The 19,305-nt window shown below is 39.0% G+C and overlaps 1 protein-coding gene across 4 annotated transcripts in view; it reads left to right on the top strand.

Moving 5' to 3' along the window:
* Positions 1 to 19,305, top strand: part of Fchsd2 (FCH and double SH3 domains 2) — a 231,214-nt gene that overhangs the window by 29,621 nt on the left and 182,288 nt on the right. For all 4 annotated transcript variants that reach the window (XM_087908664.1, XM_087908666.1, XM_087908665.1 and 1 more), the window contains one exon: positions 4,457 to 4,502. In XM_087908664.1, coding sequence (XP_087764790.1) covers positions 4,457 to 4,502 — 46 coding nt within the window. The remainder of the gene's footprint in view (positions 1 to 4,456; positions 4,503 to 19,305) is intronic.

Here is a 19,305-nt window from a genome sequence, read left to right as displayed (position 1 = left end):
GGATTGTAGACATGATTGTAGACAGAAGGATTCTGGCTTTATTGTCTTAGTTTATTGTTAAGGAACTGAAGTATAGTCAGGAAAATTAAGGGAATCTAGTTCTTAAGAAACAAGAGTGGTTCCTACTTATCATTGTATGTCTGTAGTAGCATTTGTAGACCTTCCGTTAGTGAGTCCTTTCGAAGCGGGGTTCAGGTCTCAGTCTTTATGCTGACACACCTTATTTTATTGTGCTTCAGAGTACTGTGGGTTGTTTTTGTTGTTGTTTTATTTGTTTCATTTTTTTGAAACTTTGAATCTGGATGTGTTAGTTCATGTCTGTAGTCCAGCTACTTCGGAGAAGTCTGAGCCTACAAGTTTAAAACCAGTCTTGACAATGTAGTGAGAATTTATCCCACAAAATAAAATGAGATACACTAAAGTAAAATAAAATAAGATAGTAAATAAAATTTAATGAAAGGTTTGTGATAGCCAAATAAATTACTTGGTACTGTTTGTCTAGAGGCTTGCCGCTTTGTGTCTCACTTTTTTTTTTTTTTTTTTGGTTTTGTTTTTCAAGACAGGGTTTCTCTGTGTCACAGCTCTGACTGTGCTGGAACTGGCTGGTCTAGGAACTCACAGAGATCCATCAGCCTCTTCCAGCCTCTTCCTCCTAAGTGCTGGGATTAAAGGTGTGCACCACCACCTGTCTCAGTCATATTGTGATATTTCTTATTGACAACTTTCCAATTATTATTTATTTATTTATTGCTCTGTAGCCATTGCTCCTTCATGGTACTATTATATTTGCTGTGAAGTACCATAAACTGTACCCACATCAAGTGGAGAATTTAATAACTGCTCTGTGTGTTCTGACTCTTAATTGCTCTACTGATCAGCTGATGCCGGACTTTTTCATTCTCTGCCTCCCTACTCCAATTGTATTGAAATCAGCCACTTGAAAGGGAGGGTTGCTTGTGTTTCACTTGAAGGCAAAAGCTAGCAGTGACTAAGGTTAGTGAGGAAGGCATCTTGACAGGTAGCATTTGTGCCAAACAGCCAAGCTGTGATTAAAAAGGAAAGTTGGTAAAGGAAATTTAAAATTGCTACTTCAGGGACACAAATGTTAGGAGAAAGGGAAGGCACAAAAGCCTCTTGGCTACTATGGAAAAAAGTTTCCATTGTCTGCTTAGATCAAATCTGAATTTCCTTCATTCAAAGCCTTATCTAGAGCAACACCCTACTTCCTTCAAGTCTGAACACTGGCAGAGGTGAAAAAACTACAGAAGGAAAATTTGTAGCCAGCTAGTTAGCTCATGAAGTTTAAGAAGAAAGCATATTTATGTTAATAAAAGAGAGTGCCCAAGAAAGCAGCAAATTCCCAGGGGAAGCTACAATATGTTATTCAGAAGGTAGAGCTGAGACCACTGAAGAAGGCAGCCACAGTGACAGGTTTTTGAGGCAAACAAAAAGCCTTGTATTGGAGGACCCCTAAGTTTAGTTCCTGTGTAGCTGGAGAGGTCAGACTGACTTGTTTAGGGACCACTGCAGATGGTGACCTTAAGTTGAAGTGAATAATCGCTTACCATTCTAAAAGTTCTGGGTCTTTAATTACCTTATATCTGCTCTGCTTTTTGTGGAGAGCTCTAAGTGAAGCAACAAAAAGCATTTGAATATTTCAAACTTACTGTTCAGATTTATTGTTCAGAAAAAAAGATTTCTTTGACAATATTACTGCTTAGACCGAGTGGTGTATATCTGTATTTATAGCACTTGGCAGGTAGAGGGGGACTTTGAGGCCAGTCTGGGTTACTTGACAGGACCTAATCTAAACAAACAAGCATGCAAAAAACTAAATATATTTATGCACATCCATAAGGATGGATGGATAAGTAAATATGTAGGATTTCTGTGCTTGTCCACAGGTCATCTAAGAGCTCTGAGAGTTATAAACAAGATTTTACTTTTTTTCATAATGCTAAGGTAATATTCACTTTGCAGCGTATACATTAGGGAATAATTTTTATTTTCAGGGCTTCTGAAAATAAGAAGTGCATTTTGTAAGGCCATATCTGATATAGTTAAATTCCCCTGGTGAATTTGAATAAAATAAAATGAATATTTTCCGTGAAGAATTCATTATTCCATGCCTTAATACTTTTTTCCTAATGACTAGAGATTACATTGATGCAGCAAATTAATTTTTTTTCTCCTCAATACAGGATTTCTCTGTAGCTTTGGAGCCTGTCCTGGAAATAGCTCTTGTAGACCAGGCTGGCCTCGAACTCAGAGATTCACCTGCCTCTGCCTCCCGAGTGATAGGATTAAAGGCCGTGTGCCACCATTGCCTGACCTTGGTTTTGGATTTTCAAGACAGGGTTTCTGGGTGTATTAGCCCTGATTGTCCTGGAACTCACTCTGTTACCAGACTGACTGGCCTTGAACTCACAGAGATCGGCCTCCCTCTGGGATTAAAGGCATGTGTCCCCTCGCCTGCTATTTTTTTTTTTAAGAAATTTCCAGTCAGCAGCCATTATTCTAGTCATATTTTCTCATGTGCTAAGCAAAGTTTCTACCACTGAGCTGCCTACATAGCCCATAAGATCCTTTGTTCTAGATGACACCAAGAACAACTATGTGGAATGGAGACCCAGAGGTTAAGAGCACATATTGTTCTTTAGAGTTTTTTCTTTTCGGTTTTTCGAGATCAGGTTTCTCTGTAGCTTTATAGACCAGGCTGACCTCGAACTCACAGAGATCTACCTGCCTCTGCCTCCTGAGTGCTGGGATTAAAGGCGTGCACCACCACCGCCCAGTGTGATTCTTAACCTGTGGGTTGTGATCACGTTGGGGTTATAGGGGTCGCCTAAGACCATCAGAAGACACAGATATTTACATTACAATTCATAACAGTAGCAAAGTTAGAATTATAATTTATCAACAAAAATAATTTTATGGTTGTTTACAACATGAGGAGCTATATTAAAGGGTCGCAGTGTTAAGAAGGTCCCCAACCACTGCTTTAGAGGATCCCAGTTCAATTCCTAGCACCCATGTCATGTTGCTCACAGCCTCCTAAATCTCTACCTCCTTGGGAATTCAATGCCTCTTGTCTCTGCGTGAGTGTACACATACACATGCAGCGCACACATTTATACACCCACACATACACACACATTAAGAAAAAAGAGAACATTTGTAACTGGGTGTGGTGACACATGGTTGTAATCCCAGCACTTAGGACGTTGAGGTAAGAAGATGGGGAGTTTGAGGCCAGCGTGGGCTACCTAGGGTGCGTCCATTTAAAACAAACCCAAAGAATATTCGTGGCTTTGGGAAGTCAGCTCTCATACATTCTAGGCATGCGCTCTACTACTGTACTACATTCCTAGTCCTTCTCATTTTATTTTGAGACAAGGTCTTGCCAAGCTGGCGAGACTGGCCTCAAACTTGTGATCTTCCTTCTTGACCCTCCCAGGATGCTGGGATTGTAGGTATGTACTACCATACATGGCTTATTTTGAAACATTAGTTTCTTGAGTTTAGCTATTAAATTAAAGATATACAATCAATACAAAATATTATACTTGTGATTGAAATCATTCTGATAGTTTCTCGAAAGTTGAAGCAAATTATCATATGATTTAACTCTTCTACTTATACATACACAAGAAAATTTAAAATACCTATCTCAGGCCAACAAGATGACTCAGTGGGTAGATCCTGATGACCTGAGTTCAATCATTAGAATCTATATAAAGGTATAAGGAGAGAACCAATGCAGCAAAGTTGTCCTCTGACTTCCTCATTGTGCACTGTTGTATGTATGTATAATGTGTATGTGTGCAGATAGAAATTTGGGTGCTTATGGCAGCATTATTTTTAATAGCTAAAATGTGAAAACAACTCATCTATCACTAGATCAACGGATAAACAAAATGTATAATCATATAGTGGGTTATTATTCAGCAGTAAAAAGAAATGAAATATTGATACATGCTACTTGGATAAATCTTAAATGTAAGCTAAATGGGGTTTGGAGGATGGGTCAGTAGAGTACTCACAAGCATGAGGATCTGAGTTCCATCTTTAGAACACATGTAAAAATCCTGGTGACGTGGGGCATGTAACTCCTGCACTTGGGAAGTAGAGCCAGGAGTAGTTGGAACTGTAGTGAAACACCATTGTGTCCAGCTACAAGTGTTAAAATATGAGCATGTAGCCATAGAATCTAAAATAATGAATGTATAGAAAGTTTATCCTTACACCATAGATTCCAGTGGCCTTGTACTTGTTACTGTATATCTCCTGTGAAAAACTGCAGAGAGTATGCTGACATAGTTTCTTCTGTTCCTGAGGAATCATTTTTCCACTCTATTTACATATCTTACAAGGCAGTATTTAAAGCTGTGTCGATAAATTTTCATGAGGTTTTAAAGTTCTGCTTTTGGTGATTAATTTTTGTTTGTATTTCTAGGACTTTCAGTCAGAAGAAGGCTGCTATTGAAAGAGAGTATGCACAGGTGAGTGTGGGACTGAGTCCCTGTCCTAGGTATACCTCTGCCTGACTTCGATCAGATCTCCTGTCAAGGAGAACCTTGGAATCCTTTTTGCTGCCTGCCTACTTGTGACTGTCTTCCTTTGGTTCCCTTAAATTTTTTTTTGTTTTGTTTTTTTGTTTTGTTTTTTGGGATAGGGTTCTCTGTATAGCACTGACTGTCCTTGAATTCTACAGATTGGCCTTAAATTTAGAGATCTATTGCCTTTGTCTCCCCGAATGCTTGGGGTAAAGGTATACCACCATCCAGCTTGTCATTCATTCATTCATTTTTTAAAGACAAGCTCTGACCATGTTATCCTGACTAACACTAAACTGTCTGTGTAGAGCAGCCTGGCTTCCAACTCACAGAGATATATCTGCCTGCCTCTGTCTCTTGAGTGCTTGGATTAAAGCCATGTGCCCCCCAGGCCCTGCCAAAATTCAATTTTTTTTCTGCAAATTTTTTATTTTTTATTAAAAATTTCCACCTCCTCCCATTTCCCTCCTCCTCCCCCCACCCCACCTCCCTCTCCTTCTCCAGTCCAAAGAGCAATCAGGGTTCTCTGCCCTGTGGGAAGTCCAAGGTCCTCCCCCTTCCATCCAGGTCTAGGAAGGTTCCAAACAGACTAGGCTCCCACAAAGCCAGTACATGGAGTAGAATCAAAACCCAGTGCCACTGTCCTTGGCTTCTCAGTCAGCCCTCATTGTCAACCACGGTCAGAGAGTCAGGTTTGATCACATGCTCCATTAGTCCCAGTCCAGCTGGCCTTGGTGAGCTCCCATTAGATCAGCCCTGCCATCTCAGTGGGTGGGCACACCCCTCGCGTCACAACTTCCTTGCTCATGTTCTCCCTCATTCTGCTCATCATTTGGACCTTGGGAGCTCAGTCCAGTGCTCCAGTGTGGGTCTCTGTCTCTATCTCCATCTATCGCCAGGTGAAGGTTCTATGGTGATATGCAAGATATTCATCAGTGTGGCTATAGGATAGGGCCAGTTCAGGTGCCCTCTCCTCAGCAGCCCAAGGAACAAGCTGGGGACATCTCCTTGGACACCTGGGAATCCCTCTAGAGTCAAGTCTCTTGCCAACCCTAAAATAGCTCCCTTAATTAAGGTATATATATTTCCCTGCTCCCATAAAATTTCATTTTTTAAATCCATTTAAATCTTAAAGTAAGGCTTCATTGTTCCTTATAATAAAGATCATAGATAAGGTTTCTCACTTGAACCTAGGGCTGGCAAAGCTAGTATAGCTAGACAGCTTGCTCCAGGGATCCGCTATCTGTACCTCGGAGTGCTGGGATTACAGATGGGCCACATGCTGGCCTCATATTTACATGGGTACGAGAGCTCTGAACTCTAGTACTTAGGATTATGTAGTGCTAATGCTACATAAGTGATGTTGAGCCTAATAAGATTTTATGATTTGTTTTGGTGGCTGTGGTAGGTTAATAAATATAGATATGGATCAGTTTTCATGGTCGAATCTCCAGTATTGATAATAGATTCTTAAAATTTCCAAAATTATTTCCTCTACTTTTTTTTTTGCTATGCCAAATTTTACTACTCTTCTGTAAGTATGAAAGTTTATTACATTGAAATATTTGGCAAAGCTTAAAGAAAAATCAAATTGAATTTGTCTTAATTTAGGAATATATATATATATATATATATATTTGTTTGTTTTGTTTGTTTTTTTTTTTTGAGGCAAGGTTTCTCTGTAGCTTTGGAGCCTGTCCTGTAACTCTCTCTGTAGACAAGGCTGTCATCGAACTCACAGAAATCTGCCTGCTTCTGCCTCCTGAGTGCTGGGATTAAGTGTGTGTGCCACCACCGTCTGATTTAAGTTAAATATTTGTAATCTAAATATTTTTAAAAGGCATGTGTATTTAGCTGTTACATATATAAGCATGCAAAAATTTTAAATTATTTTTATTTTATTTTGGATGTGCCAGTATTTTACTTTCCTGTATGTCTGTGTAGTATATGTGTGCCTGGTGTCCATGGAAACAAGAGAGGGCACCAGATCCCCTAGGATTGGAGTTATAAACAGTTAATGAACCTCCACATGCATGCTGGGAATCAAACCTGGATCCTCTGTAAGAGCATCCAGTGTTCTTAACTACTGAGCCATCTGTAAACGGAGACCACTTGTTTGTTTCCTGGCTGTCTAGACCCAAATAATAACACAGAAACTGTATTAATTACAACACTACTTGGCCAATAGCTTAGGCATATTTCTAGCTAGTTCTTACATCTTAAATTAACCCATTTCTATTAATCCGTGTATCTCCATGAGGCTGTGGCCTACCAATAAGGTCTCGGCAGCTACATAGTGTCTCCTTGACCCCGCCTCCTCTATTCTGTTCGATTTTCTGCCTGACTTTACTGTGCTAAGTAAGCCATTGGCCCAAATAGCTTTATTCATCAAACAAAAGCAGCACATACAGAAGGGCATCCCACATCAACCATCTCTCTAGCTTCTGTATAAACATTTTAAAATCAGTTGAAAATTTCGGCATTTGCCATTGTTGTGGGATTTTCCCATGGTATTACCTCTGTCATTGTACTATCTAATGGTCCACAATTTCAGCTGTTATTTATTGTTAGTTAGTGTTAGGCTGGGCTGAGAAAATGGTATAGGGAATCAGTTGCTTGTTGTATAATTGTGATGGTCTGAGCTGCTCCTCAGAATCTACAAAAAAGCCAGATGAGGTAGCATGTGTCTGTACTCCTATAGTGGGATGGGAGGCGGAGAAGAGAATTCCTGGAAGCACACTGGCATACATGGGCACAAATAAAAAGAGACCATATCTCAAACAAGGTGGAATTTGTGGACTGACAGTGGAGACTTGTCCTTTGACCTCCATATGCACTCCTACACACCTACTCCTACACACAGAAGACAAGTAAGTAAATAAGTAAGCCAGAGCGTTTTATTTTACTGAAAGAAATGGAGGTTGGTGATAGAGCTCAGATTACATGTCCATGATGTGTAAGTCTTTGAGTTTGATCTCTAACACTGAAAGAGAAAGGAAAGAGAAAGGAAAAAAAAAGAGGAATTCTAATTTAAATGCTTGAAGTTTTTATTTTCTGTATTACTTTACCTGTTTTTTTAAAAAAATATTTATTTAAAATTTTTAGTTTAGTATACAGAGTAAAGGGTTTCATTTTCATACATATTTATTATTTGTTTCTCTTTCCCAATTTATCAATTTTAATTCACATATAAATATGTGTGTGTGTGTGTGTGTGTGTGTGTGTGTGTGTGTGTGTGTGTGTGTATGAATGAGACAGAGCCTCCCAGTTCATTTCTGATGGGCCTGGACTTTGACATAGAGTAGACTGGCTTCTAATATGGAGATCCTCCTGCCTCTGCCTCCCACGTGCTGGGATTAAAGACACATGCCATTTCATTGTTTTTTGTGTTATTCTGTTTCATTGTATTTATGTTGTGGTACTGGGAATTGAACTGGGGCCTAATACATGCTAGACAAGTGTTCCATCACTTTGCTACATTCTCAGCCTAATGATACACCACTTTAAAATTACATGTTTATTTTAAATCTGTTTTAATATATTAAAAAATATTTACCAAATACTCTTCTAGATACTATGGATATAGCAGTGCTTACAAAAGGAGTGGGGTGGGCATAGTCCTTACATTTGCATTCTGTCTGTGAATGCTTGTAGTTTACCAGTCCACTATTCCAAGCCACTGAGATGGCATTATGGCTAAGTCGTCATTCTTCAATGACTCTTAGTGAATTATTACTAGTAATACTGTACCAAAGATTGAGTATCCAGAAAGATTTGAGCATTTATGAGATTCAGAGACCATATAGAAGAGTCATTCTAATGCAAAATTATTTTTTATAAGGTCAGGTTCTGCCCTGTGGGAGAGAAGAGGCAGGGTCTTTGGGCTTTACAGCTGTTTGATCAATCTCTTATGAAACCTATTTTATTTTTGCCTTAAACTTTCAAATGAAATGTAAATTGTCAGTCTATTAAGAAACAGCAGCAGCAGCCAGGTATGGCTCATGTTCTGATTTCAGTATTTTTGGAAGCTTTCGATGAGTTTCAAGAGAGTTTTGCTACAGAGTGAGAAACTTTCCAATCTCTCTCTCTCTCTCTCTCTCTCTCTCTCTCTCTCTCTCTCTCTGTGTGTGTGTGTGTAGTCATTTAAACTTGAGACAATCATTTGACAGGAGAGAAAGAGAGAGAGAGAGAGAGAGAGTGTGTGTGTGTGTGTGTGTGTGTGTAGTCATTTGAACTTGAGACAATCATTTGACAGGAGAGAAAGAGAGAGAGAGAGTGTGTGTGTGTGTGTGTAGTCATTTGAACTTGAGATAGATCTTTTGACAGCAATTTGAAAAGTTCCCTCAAGCACTTGCAATATTTGTAATACACCTTTAGGGGAATGTTAGGAGGAAAAGAGAAGTGTTGCTGATTCTCAGTACGCTTGATGGAATTTGAGTGGTGAAGCCTTTCAGGTTGCATGGCAGTTTCGATTTCCTACAGAAGTATTAATGTTCTACTTTTTAAGCGTGGTTTATGAAGTTCACTTTGTAAGTCTCCAGAAATAGCAGATGACTCGAATGTCTGTTTATACAGATATAACAATTGGATCTCTGAAAATAGTAGCCCCAAAAGATCATCAAATAGCGCTAAACCTTAGGGTAAAATCAAGTCTGGCTTGAAGATAACTAGCCACTAAAGTGTTTGTAAATTCATTTATAGTATTCAAACTGAAATTGCTGCAGCAAGTTCTGGGTATTAATGTACTTCCTGTAGTTTTTGGCAGAATGTCGCTAGTGAAGCAAGGATACAAAAGGTTACTGTAGTTGGAGAGAACGAACAGGAAAAGGTTGTGTACTTTAAGGGCGGTTCCTTACTGAAGGACAAACATAGAATAAACATACTCATGCTGGCAGTTACCCTGTAATATCACCCTGTGACACCTAAAACTTTACTATTTTTATTCTTTTAAGAAATACACTTACAGACAGTTTGAGCATGGTACTGGAGAATGCTTATATGTGATAGAAAGTCTCTTTGGTGAATTCCATTTGTGTAGAGGCTTAAAGTGTAGCCAATTCAGCTTCTTACAGTTAGCTTTTCTGTGCTACTAGAGAAATACATGTACTATATACTTGAAGCTTTTTTTTTTCTCTTCCGTGCTTATCCTGTAAATAGGGATACAGAGTAACTACTAAGAACGCTCATCCGAATAAAATTGAGGGGATTACTATTATATTTTTATCAATGCTCTTAAAAATGATTTTATTATCTTATTTTCTTTGTCTTACAGAAGTGTTAGAAATACAGTAGGAAGGAACAAGCTAATGTTTGTCTCACAATTATTTTTATATAGTTTAATTTTTAAAGTTGTAAAGCTATGTTAGAAGAAATTGTCGATGTGAGTAAATTTGGTCTTCCTAGGTACATAGATTTGCTAGACTTTCATCTTTCTATGGCTGTTCTGTAGCACATCTTTTAAAGAAGTGAGTAAAAATAATTGCTTAGCCAGGTGGTGGTGGCGCATGCCTTTAATCCTAGTACTTACTTAGGAGGCAGAGACTGGCGGATTTCTGAGTTTGAGGTCAACCTGGTCTACAGAGCTAGTTACAGGACAGCCAGGGCTACAAGGAGAAACCCTGTCTTGAAAAACAAAACAAAATTTGCTTATTCTGCTTTTATTCTCTTCCTCTCCATATCCTGTTTCTATTTTAATGATTCTTGGTTAGGCCAGCATAAAGTAGTAGAGAGGGAAGACTTTAGACTAGAGCTGTGGTTTTGAAACTCTTGGAGATAGCATGCCTGTTTTTCCTTCCTCCTTCCTACCTTCTTGGCTGCCCTGGAACTCACTTCTGTAGTCCAGGCTGACCTGGAACTCATGGTCCTCTTGCCTTAACCACCCAGTTAGGATTAGCAGGTCTGTACCACCGTGTCTCAATGCTTATTTTAATTTTTACACTTTTAAGTTCTTGCTCCTTTTTCCCCAGAAAATTTTAACAGGTTTGTTATAATTGTCATAGGTTGGATTGTTGAGACATGTTCACCGAAGCATTTGACTTGTGTTAGTGCTTTACATCTTACATTTATTTTGAGAGTCATATACAGATGAAAATGGGAAAACTGCCAATGCCTGATTTCTGTCCACTCAAAGTCATACTTGATCCTGTGGAAGAAAATAACTATCATTTAGAATTACTGAATACAGAAGAGGGGATTTTTGTTTTTGAGAATGAAATGTTTCCTCTCATATTGGGACTCTTATGTAAGTTCTGTGTACATGGGGCCTGCTAGTTGGATATCTTTTGGCATAATAGATTGGTATCTTCAAAAAGGCCATCCAGATAGGCCTCACTTGCCTCCTTAGAAAGCACTGATAGCTGCACTCTGAAGCACAGGTCTGTGTTGAAGTCACAGCAGATGCTGGCTGGGGAACCTGTAAATCAGACGTTCACTAGACTTTTGATAGCATCTGATTTCAGGGAGTGCCACTGTACCACAACAGAATGATGAGGTTTCTTCATCCCTACAGTAGAGGGGGCACTCCTGTGAGTGTTGTTGTTGTTGTTTTGTAGCCAGTTGTTTTCTGGTTATGTTTCCACCAGTGGATCTGCTGACAATCGCTTTGTACAAGCCGTGGTATGGATGGGCACCTTACTTATTCCCCTTTTTTGGCTGAAGCTTGGCAAGTGAGAGGCAGTGTGGTAACAGTGTCTCTTCAATGCTTTTTTATTAGGCATATTAGTCTGCATGTATTTTTGCTAATTTGTTTGATTCTATAAATTGAGTGTGAGTCCCCTGCTCTAATTGACCAAAACCTGTTTGTTTCTTTGTTTTAATTTCTCCTGTTTTACCTCTGTATATAGGTTCCAGTTGTGCAGACTCTTCTTTCTAATATAAGTTAAGTAAAATAGATTGAGGCTTTAGATGTCAGGCATTATTCTAAGCATTTTTTGTTTTTCTTTTATTATTATTAATTTATTTTGTTGGTGTTTTGCTTGCTTGTATGTTTGTGTGAGGGTAGCAGATCCCCTGGAACTGGAGTTACAGACAGTTGTGAGCTGCCACATGAGTGCTGGGAATTGAACCTGGGTCCTCTGGAAGAGCAGTCAGTGTTTTTAACCACTGAGTCGTCATCTCTATAGCCACCTAAGTACTTTATTATACACAGTAATTTGTGTTTCCCAGTAACCATTTTTTTTTAAAAATTTACCTGGAGGGACAGCCGTGGATGCTGGGAACCAAACTCTTATATTTTTGGTTGTGAGCCTAGCCTTTAACGGCTGAGCCATCGCTCCAGGCCCACAGTAACCATTTGGAAGTAGTTACTGTTATTCTTTTTATAGTTGCAGACACAAGAAAGTAAAGTTGCTTTCTCTACTCCCTTCAAATAATTTAGTCCTTGAGCACATTAATGAATGCCTGCTGCTTGCTCGATGATGTGAGTGTGAGGGCATGCAACAGCTTCTCGGAGTCAGTTCTTAATCCCACCTTGTCGAGGTAGGTGTCTCGTTTCTGCTGCTGTGCTGTTGCTCCAGGCTAACAGGTCCTCTATCTTCAAGCCAGTTCTCTTGTGTCTCCTCCTTATTTAGCTGTAGGAGTGCTGGGATTACAGATGTAAGTCACCACCATATCTGGCTTTTTATATGGGTTCTGGGATCAAACTTTGATCTTTAGGTTTGTGTAGCTACTGCTTTTATCTGTTGTGCCTTCCCTCACAAGTACATTTTAAAAGGGAAAAATAAAAGAACCAAAAACTTTTTTAAGATTTATTTTTATTCATGTGTGTGTGTGTGTCTGAGTGTCTGCCATATATTTGGGGATATTCGTTGGGGTCAGAAGAATTTGTTGGAATTTGTGGAGCTAAAGTTGAAGATGGTTGTGTAGTGCCTGATGTGGGCACTGGGAACCAGCTCCATCCTCTAAAACAGGGATAACTGTTTTCTTTGTTTGTTTCTTGTTTTTTTTTAATTTTTTTATTTGTTTGTTTGTTTGTTTGTTTTTGAGACTGAGTTTCTCCTTGTATAGACTTGGCAGTCCTGAAACTCACTTTGTAGAGCATGCTGACTTCAAACTCACAGAGATTCGCCTGTCTTTGCCTCCCAAGTGCCTGGCAGAATAAGTGCTCTTAACTGCTGAGCCCTCTCTCCAATGCAGAAAAAGTAATTTTACACCTGTAGCCCAACAAAACTTTTATTCTGATATTTTCCACATTCTTGCTTTTAAAATACTTGAAATGACAAAGGATGTTGTAGCTAAATTTTGAGTTCTTAGGAAATCAGGTTTGAATTTACTGGTGACGAAAAAGCCGCCAGTGGATATACAATACTGATCAAGAAGCAGACATCTCAATGTTTCCTGAGTGCTCCAATCTGGTGTAATTAAATACGTGTTTAAACAGCTTCCTTGTATGATATTATTTTTAGTGATACTTAGCTTTGAGCCAGTGCTCATGCAGAAAATCTATTGGCTGACTAACTCTTGCAGAAACACAGAACGGGAGAAAAAGAAACTCTTGGTGAAAGTAAGGTAGAACTGACTTTAGGATAGGGTTCTTGAGAATATGAGCCACCTTTTTTTTTTTAAATAATTTATTTTTATTTTATGTGCTTTGGTGTTTTGCCTGCATATATGCCTGTTGTGAGGGTGTCAGAACCCTTGGAATGGAGTTTCAGACAGTTGTGAGCTGCCACGTGGGTGCTGGGAATCAAACCTGGGTTCTCTAGGAGAGCAGCCTGCTCTTTTAACTGCTGAGCCATCTCCCCAGCCCCATAAGCAAGACTTTGAAGCAATACCTGGTTAATATATTAAGACTTCTTTTTGTTGGTCAAGGATTATTTGAGAGAGAGGTAAACTTCTGTTCCCATGAGTTTTCATCATCACAGACAGTCATTGCTTTCAGATGGTCATAGTTCTTAAAGTGTTAATAGTCAGCAAAAACAGGAGCACAACCAGGACACTTTATTTTTGAGACAAGGCCTCTTACTGTAGTTTAGGCTGGCCCAGTTCACTGTGTAGCCCAGCCTTGTCTCATCTTCCCAGCAGTCTCCCTGTCACAGGTTCCCTAAGTGGGAGTCACCATGACCAACTATTCTGTCATGTTTTATGGAGCCTTAGTGATGGTGGTTGTAAGGACTGAATAGAAATTAGACTTCTGGCTGGTAGGTAATCTAAGAAATAAGATGCAAATGACTGTTAATTCTACTAGAAAATGAGATAAGCCCCCAAAGCATCTGAAGAATTATATAACTAATAAATTTTGTTAAAGATACATCTTTTTTCCTTTTTTTCTTCTTTCCCTTCCTCCCTCCTTCCTTCCCTCCCTTCCTCCCTCCCTCCCTCTCTCCCTCCCTCCCTCCCTCCCTTCCTTCCTTCTTTTTTTTCTGGTTTTTTGAGACAGGGTTTCTCTGTATAACAACCCTAGCTGTCCTGGAACTTGCTCTGTAGACCATGCTGGCCTCAAACTCACAGGTATTCACCTACCTCTGCCTCCCGAGTGCTGGGATTAAAGCATGCTCCTTTAATATGCTATATCTTTCTTTTTTTTAAAGATTTATTTATTTTTATGTGTATGAATGTTTTGCCTACATGTATGTCTCTGCACCATATGTGTACTTGGTGGCTTCTGGAGACCAGAAAGGAGCATCAGATTCCATGGAACTGGAGCTAGAGATGGTTGTGGCCTACCATGTGGATGCAGGGAACCAAACCCAGGTCTTTTGAAAAAGCAAGTGCCCTTAACCTTAGAGGCATGTCTTCACCTCCAAAAATATAAATATTGAAGGCTGCTGAAGGAATCCCTCAATTTTTTTTACTAGAAAACCTTTTTATTAGGTATTATACTAGTTACGTTCACACATTTTTAGTTTTATGTGTTTATATATATATATATATATATAAGATTTATATCTAATTATGGTGGTACACACCTTTAATCATTTACTTGGGGTACATATGCAGGAGGAACTCTGAATTTAAGGCCAACCTGGTCTTTGTGTCGATTTGCTGACTGACCAGGGCTATATAGTAAGGCCCTGTCTCAAAAAAATTTTTAAATTACATTTATTTATTTGTTTGTTTATTTGTATGTGTGTGTGTGTTGCAAAGACTCTGCATTTCCCTCAGTAGTTACATTGTGCCATTCAAAATGCAGATCAAGTGTGAAGTGTCACCCTACCTTAAGAGGTCATCTGCTGCTTTATCTGAGAACGCTCTAATGTGCACCAGTCATAGCTTCTTCTGCATATTATATAATTTACTATTCTATTATCTTGATAAATGTTTGCTTATAGTTTATTAAGTGAATGGAAAATACAGTTTCAGACATTAAAATGATTAATTTCCAATAATAGTTCTAATAAAAGAACTAAATTGCTCTATCATGTCTTAATTAGCACTCTGGACTCTGAAGTACTAAATGATTCATTCAAACAAAGTTGAAGAAACAAATTTGCCATGATCATAGTTTTCTTTCTTTTCACTGTTGATTATAGATGAACTTGGGACACAAAAGATAATTATTTATTTATTTTGGTTTTTTGTGAAAGAGTTTCTCTATGTAATAGCTCTTACTGTCCTGGAAATAGTTTTGTAGACCAGGCTAGCCTTTGAACTCGCAGAGATCCACCTGCCTCTTCCTCCTGAGTGCTGGGATTAAAGGCGTGCACCACTGCTGTCCAGCCAAAAAGTAGTTATTTTTGAAAAGATTGCATTTAGGGATACGGGTAGTGTTTTTTTCTGTTTATATTTTCTGAGAGTAAAAAAAAAAAAATCACGGATAGAATTCAATTTACAATTTATTTTCATTGAATAGATTCTGTTGACTTGTTTAGACTCTTTTTTTTCTTTTCCTTTTTGAGGCAGTCTCCCTATATAGACCTCTCTGGCCTTCTGCCTGCTGGGTGCTGTGATTAATGGTGTGTGCCACCATATCTGACTTACTGAGGTTTTCTTGAGTCAGGTTTTACATTGCCCAGACTGGCCTGACTCTGATTTTGTAGCCCAGTTTGGCCTCCCACTCATGATCCTCTTGTCTCAGCCTTCTGAGTACTGGAATTATAGATGTATACCACCATGTCTGTCTGTATTTCTCCTCCACTTTCTGTGGTGCTGAGGATTGAACTAGGTTTTCATGCTAGTTAAGCATCCCAATAAGCTACTATCTCTCAGCATGCTGGGGTGGCACTTTTTAAAATCAGTCTGCCTGCCTGCCTGCCTGCCTGCCTGCCTGCCTGCCTGCCTGCCTGCCTGCCTGCCTGCCTGCCTGCCTGCCTATCTATCTATCTATCTATCTATCTATCTATCTATCTATCTATCTATCATCTACCTATCTCGTGTGTGTGTGTGTGTGTGTGTGTGTGTGTGTGTGTGTGTGTGTGTGTGTGTATGTGTCCGTCCAGAATGTCTCTACATAGCCCCGACTGTCCTGGAACTCATTATGTAGATCAGGTTAGCCTCAAACTCAGAGATCTGACTTCCCCTGCCTCCTGAGTGTTGGGATTAAAGATGTGCCCCACCCTATATAGCAGGAGCACATCTCTCTATGTAATTTCTGAGAGTGCTGATACTTCATTTTTTGAGTGGAGAAACTCAGTTTTATTATTTTATCTGGAGGAGATGTTTCAGTAAAGTGAAAGGACACAGTCTAACCTGGTAATATAATTAGCTGTTTTCAAAGTACTCAGTAAGTAAGGTCATGGATCAGACTGTTTATTATGCATATAATGTGAATTGACAAGTGAATTCGATGGTTTTTTGGTGGGGGGGATGGGAGAGCTCATGACCTAAATTTTAAAATGATAGTAAAATGTATATATGACAAAGGCCGTTGTTTTGTGAATTCATATATATCGATGATGTTGTACAACTGGCACTATCATTTCCAGAATACCTATATCACATTAAACAAAAAGTTTCTTTTCTCAGCACTTGATCTTTCTCATTTACTTTCAGCCTATATTCTGAATATTTCACATACGTTGAATCATAGTATTTGCTTTTTCTGAGTTCAGAGTTTATTGTTCTTAGCAGATATTCTTGCCTTTTGTAGGATTATCTGAGTAATGGTTGGTTCCCTGCCCCTATCATCATCATCATCTTTTTCTCCTTCTTTGGTGGTTCTGGGAATTAAACCCAGAGTCTTACCCATGCTTGGCAGTTACTGTGTGGCTGAGCTGTACCTCCAATACCCATATTTTGATCATATAGCCAACCTGTCAGTGAAAATTCTTAAGTGATAGAAACATATTTTTTTCATTTTAAAACAATCTCTTTTCATTTACATACCAATCCTAGATCTCACTCCCTCCCCTCCTCCCACTTCCCTTCTTCCCCCACCCCACCCCTCTTACTCACTTCTCAGAGAGGGTAAGGCTTCCCATGGGGAGTCAACAAAGTCTGACATTTCACTTTGAGGCAGGACCAAGCTTCTCCCCCATATAGATAGAAGCATATTATTATTTCTAAGATATTTACATGTCCTGTGTACTGATACATTGTGGATATTATTATTATTATTATTTTGGTTTTTTGAGACAAGGTTTCTCTGTAGCTTTGGTGCCTGTCCTGGAACTAGCTCTTGTAGACCAGACTTGAATTATTAATATTTTCTTTAGTTTGTTTTTCTTTTCAACTCTTTTAAAGCCGTTGTCTGTCTTGAGCCGTTGTCTGTCTTGTGAGGGTTCAGTTAAAGTGCTGTTTAATCCACATATGAAGTCAACAAGTCCATTAAAAGCTGCAGTGTGTCTGAACACTTTGAAAGTGAATGGATAAATGAAAACACCCTGCATTCAGAGCCTAGGCTATGTTGTTGAACCTTTCTTCCTCAGAATATCTTTTATATGTCTAATATGGCATTGAATCGATAATCTGTCCATGTGGGGGACAGAAATGTTCGTAAAAGCGGGTCTGTTCTTAACTGCTTCTTACACAACTAGTTCAGAAATTTTCTTGATCAATTATTTTCTTTTTTATTGGCCTTCATAGTCTCATGGAGCAATGCACCTTATTCTCATTGTCCTAAAGTCATGTTCTGATTGGCTAACACCTTTCCTTATGGTGTCTTGCTTGATCATTATGATTATTTTATAATTTCATCTGACATATAGAAACATTATGGCTTTAGCCCAGTAAATAAAAACGGTAGCCTTATGTAGACTTAATTTTTCTTCGTATAGTTGCAAATTAGATAGTTTATTGTATAGTTAGCTTCAGCGATAGGAATAAAAGTATATGTGAGATAAGTAAAGTTAAGACCTCAGGTCATACAGCCATTTATACATGCTTTAGGGGTGACTTCATTTTCAATTACTTTATGCATTTTTGAAAGCAAATAAGGTTTTGCAGTGGGTTCGTAGTGGGACCCTAAACTATGTCGAGCAGAGCATGTGATGTGACCTTACCTGGAAGAGGAACTTCACAGATGGGTTAGAGTAGACTGGCCCTAATCCAGTGAGTATTGTCTTTAGTGGAGAAGTTCATACACAGAGAATCATAGAAGATATAGACAGAAACCGGAGTGATGAGTCTGAGGACCAGGAGTACCAAGGATTACTGGCTATACCCATATGCCAGTAAAGATGCCCAAACAGATTTGTTCATTCTACAAAGAGGGCTGCCGTTTTGGACTTCTAACCTCTGCAACTGGGAAACCATAAATTTCTTGAAAGTACCCAATAGAGGAGCTTTGTTTCAGCAGCTCTGTGGAACCAAAATCATATTCAGTATGATTTTCCTATCCAGATAACAGTTTCAACTTCTTAGTGTAGCTACCTGTACAATGTGATTGAAAAGGTAGATATGCTAACTCCTAAATTGTGGTGATCATCAAGTTATTTGAGTATATCTGGTCACCACTATCCCTCCCTCCCTCCCTCCCTCCCTCCCTGCCTGCCTGCCTGCCTGCCTCCCTCCCTTTCAGTTTTTCAAGACAGGGTTTCTCAGTATAGCCCTGGCTGTCCTGGAACTTGTTCTGTAGATCAGGCTGGCCTTGAACTCACAGAGATCTGCCTGCCTCCGGCTCCTGAGTGCTGGGATTAAAGATGTGTGCCACCATACCCAGCAAGATTTATTTTGTTTTATGTAGAAAAGTGTTTTACCCGCATGTATGTATGTGCATCACATGTTTGTCTGGTACCCAAGGAGGTTAGAAGAGGGCATCAGGTCCCTTGGAACTGGAGTTACACATGATTGTGGGCCACCATGTAGGAGCTGAAGTTACAGGCAGTTGTGAACTACCTGATGTAGGTGTTGGGAACTGAACTCAAGTCCTCTGCAAGAGTACTATGTGTTTTTAACCTCTGAGGTATCTCTTCAGTCACCATTACTGTATTTAAACTTATTACACTTATATTATCAGATTTGAACTATTATGTTACTTGAAAATTGAAGATGTAGGTTCAGAAAAGTGGCCCTGACACAATTTGAGCCTTAGTTCCAGGTTAAAAACCTGCACTCTTTTCTTCTCTGTCACACTGTCTGTAGTCTCCAGAGATCACATTCTGATGGTGGCAATCTTTTATATTAATAGATCTCTTCTTCATCTCACAATTTAACTTTGTAAATTCTGAGCAAGTAAAAATTGTCCAAACCTTCAGTATCTGTCTTTTCTAAATCCTAAGTTCTATATAATTTTGGTTTTTGTTTGTATTTCTTATTTTAATCAGAGATTAGAACCTAAACTAAACTGTACCATTCTATTTCCCTGAGATTGTTTAATAGTTGAAACCAGGAAACACCAGAAATTTCTCAAGGAAGTTTCAGGGGCTCTAGCATT

The sequence above is a fragment of the Myodes glareolus genome, chromosome 7 (assembly GCF_982192425.1).
Source record: "Myodes glareolus chromosome 7, mMyoGla1.1, whole genome shotgun sequence".
Taxonomy (NCBI): domain Eukaryota; kingdom Metazoa; phylum Chordata; class Mammalia; order Rodentia; family Cricetidae; genus Myodes; species Myodes glareolus.
This window is presented reverse-complemented; position numbering and strand designations above follow the sequence as displayed.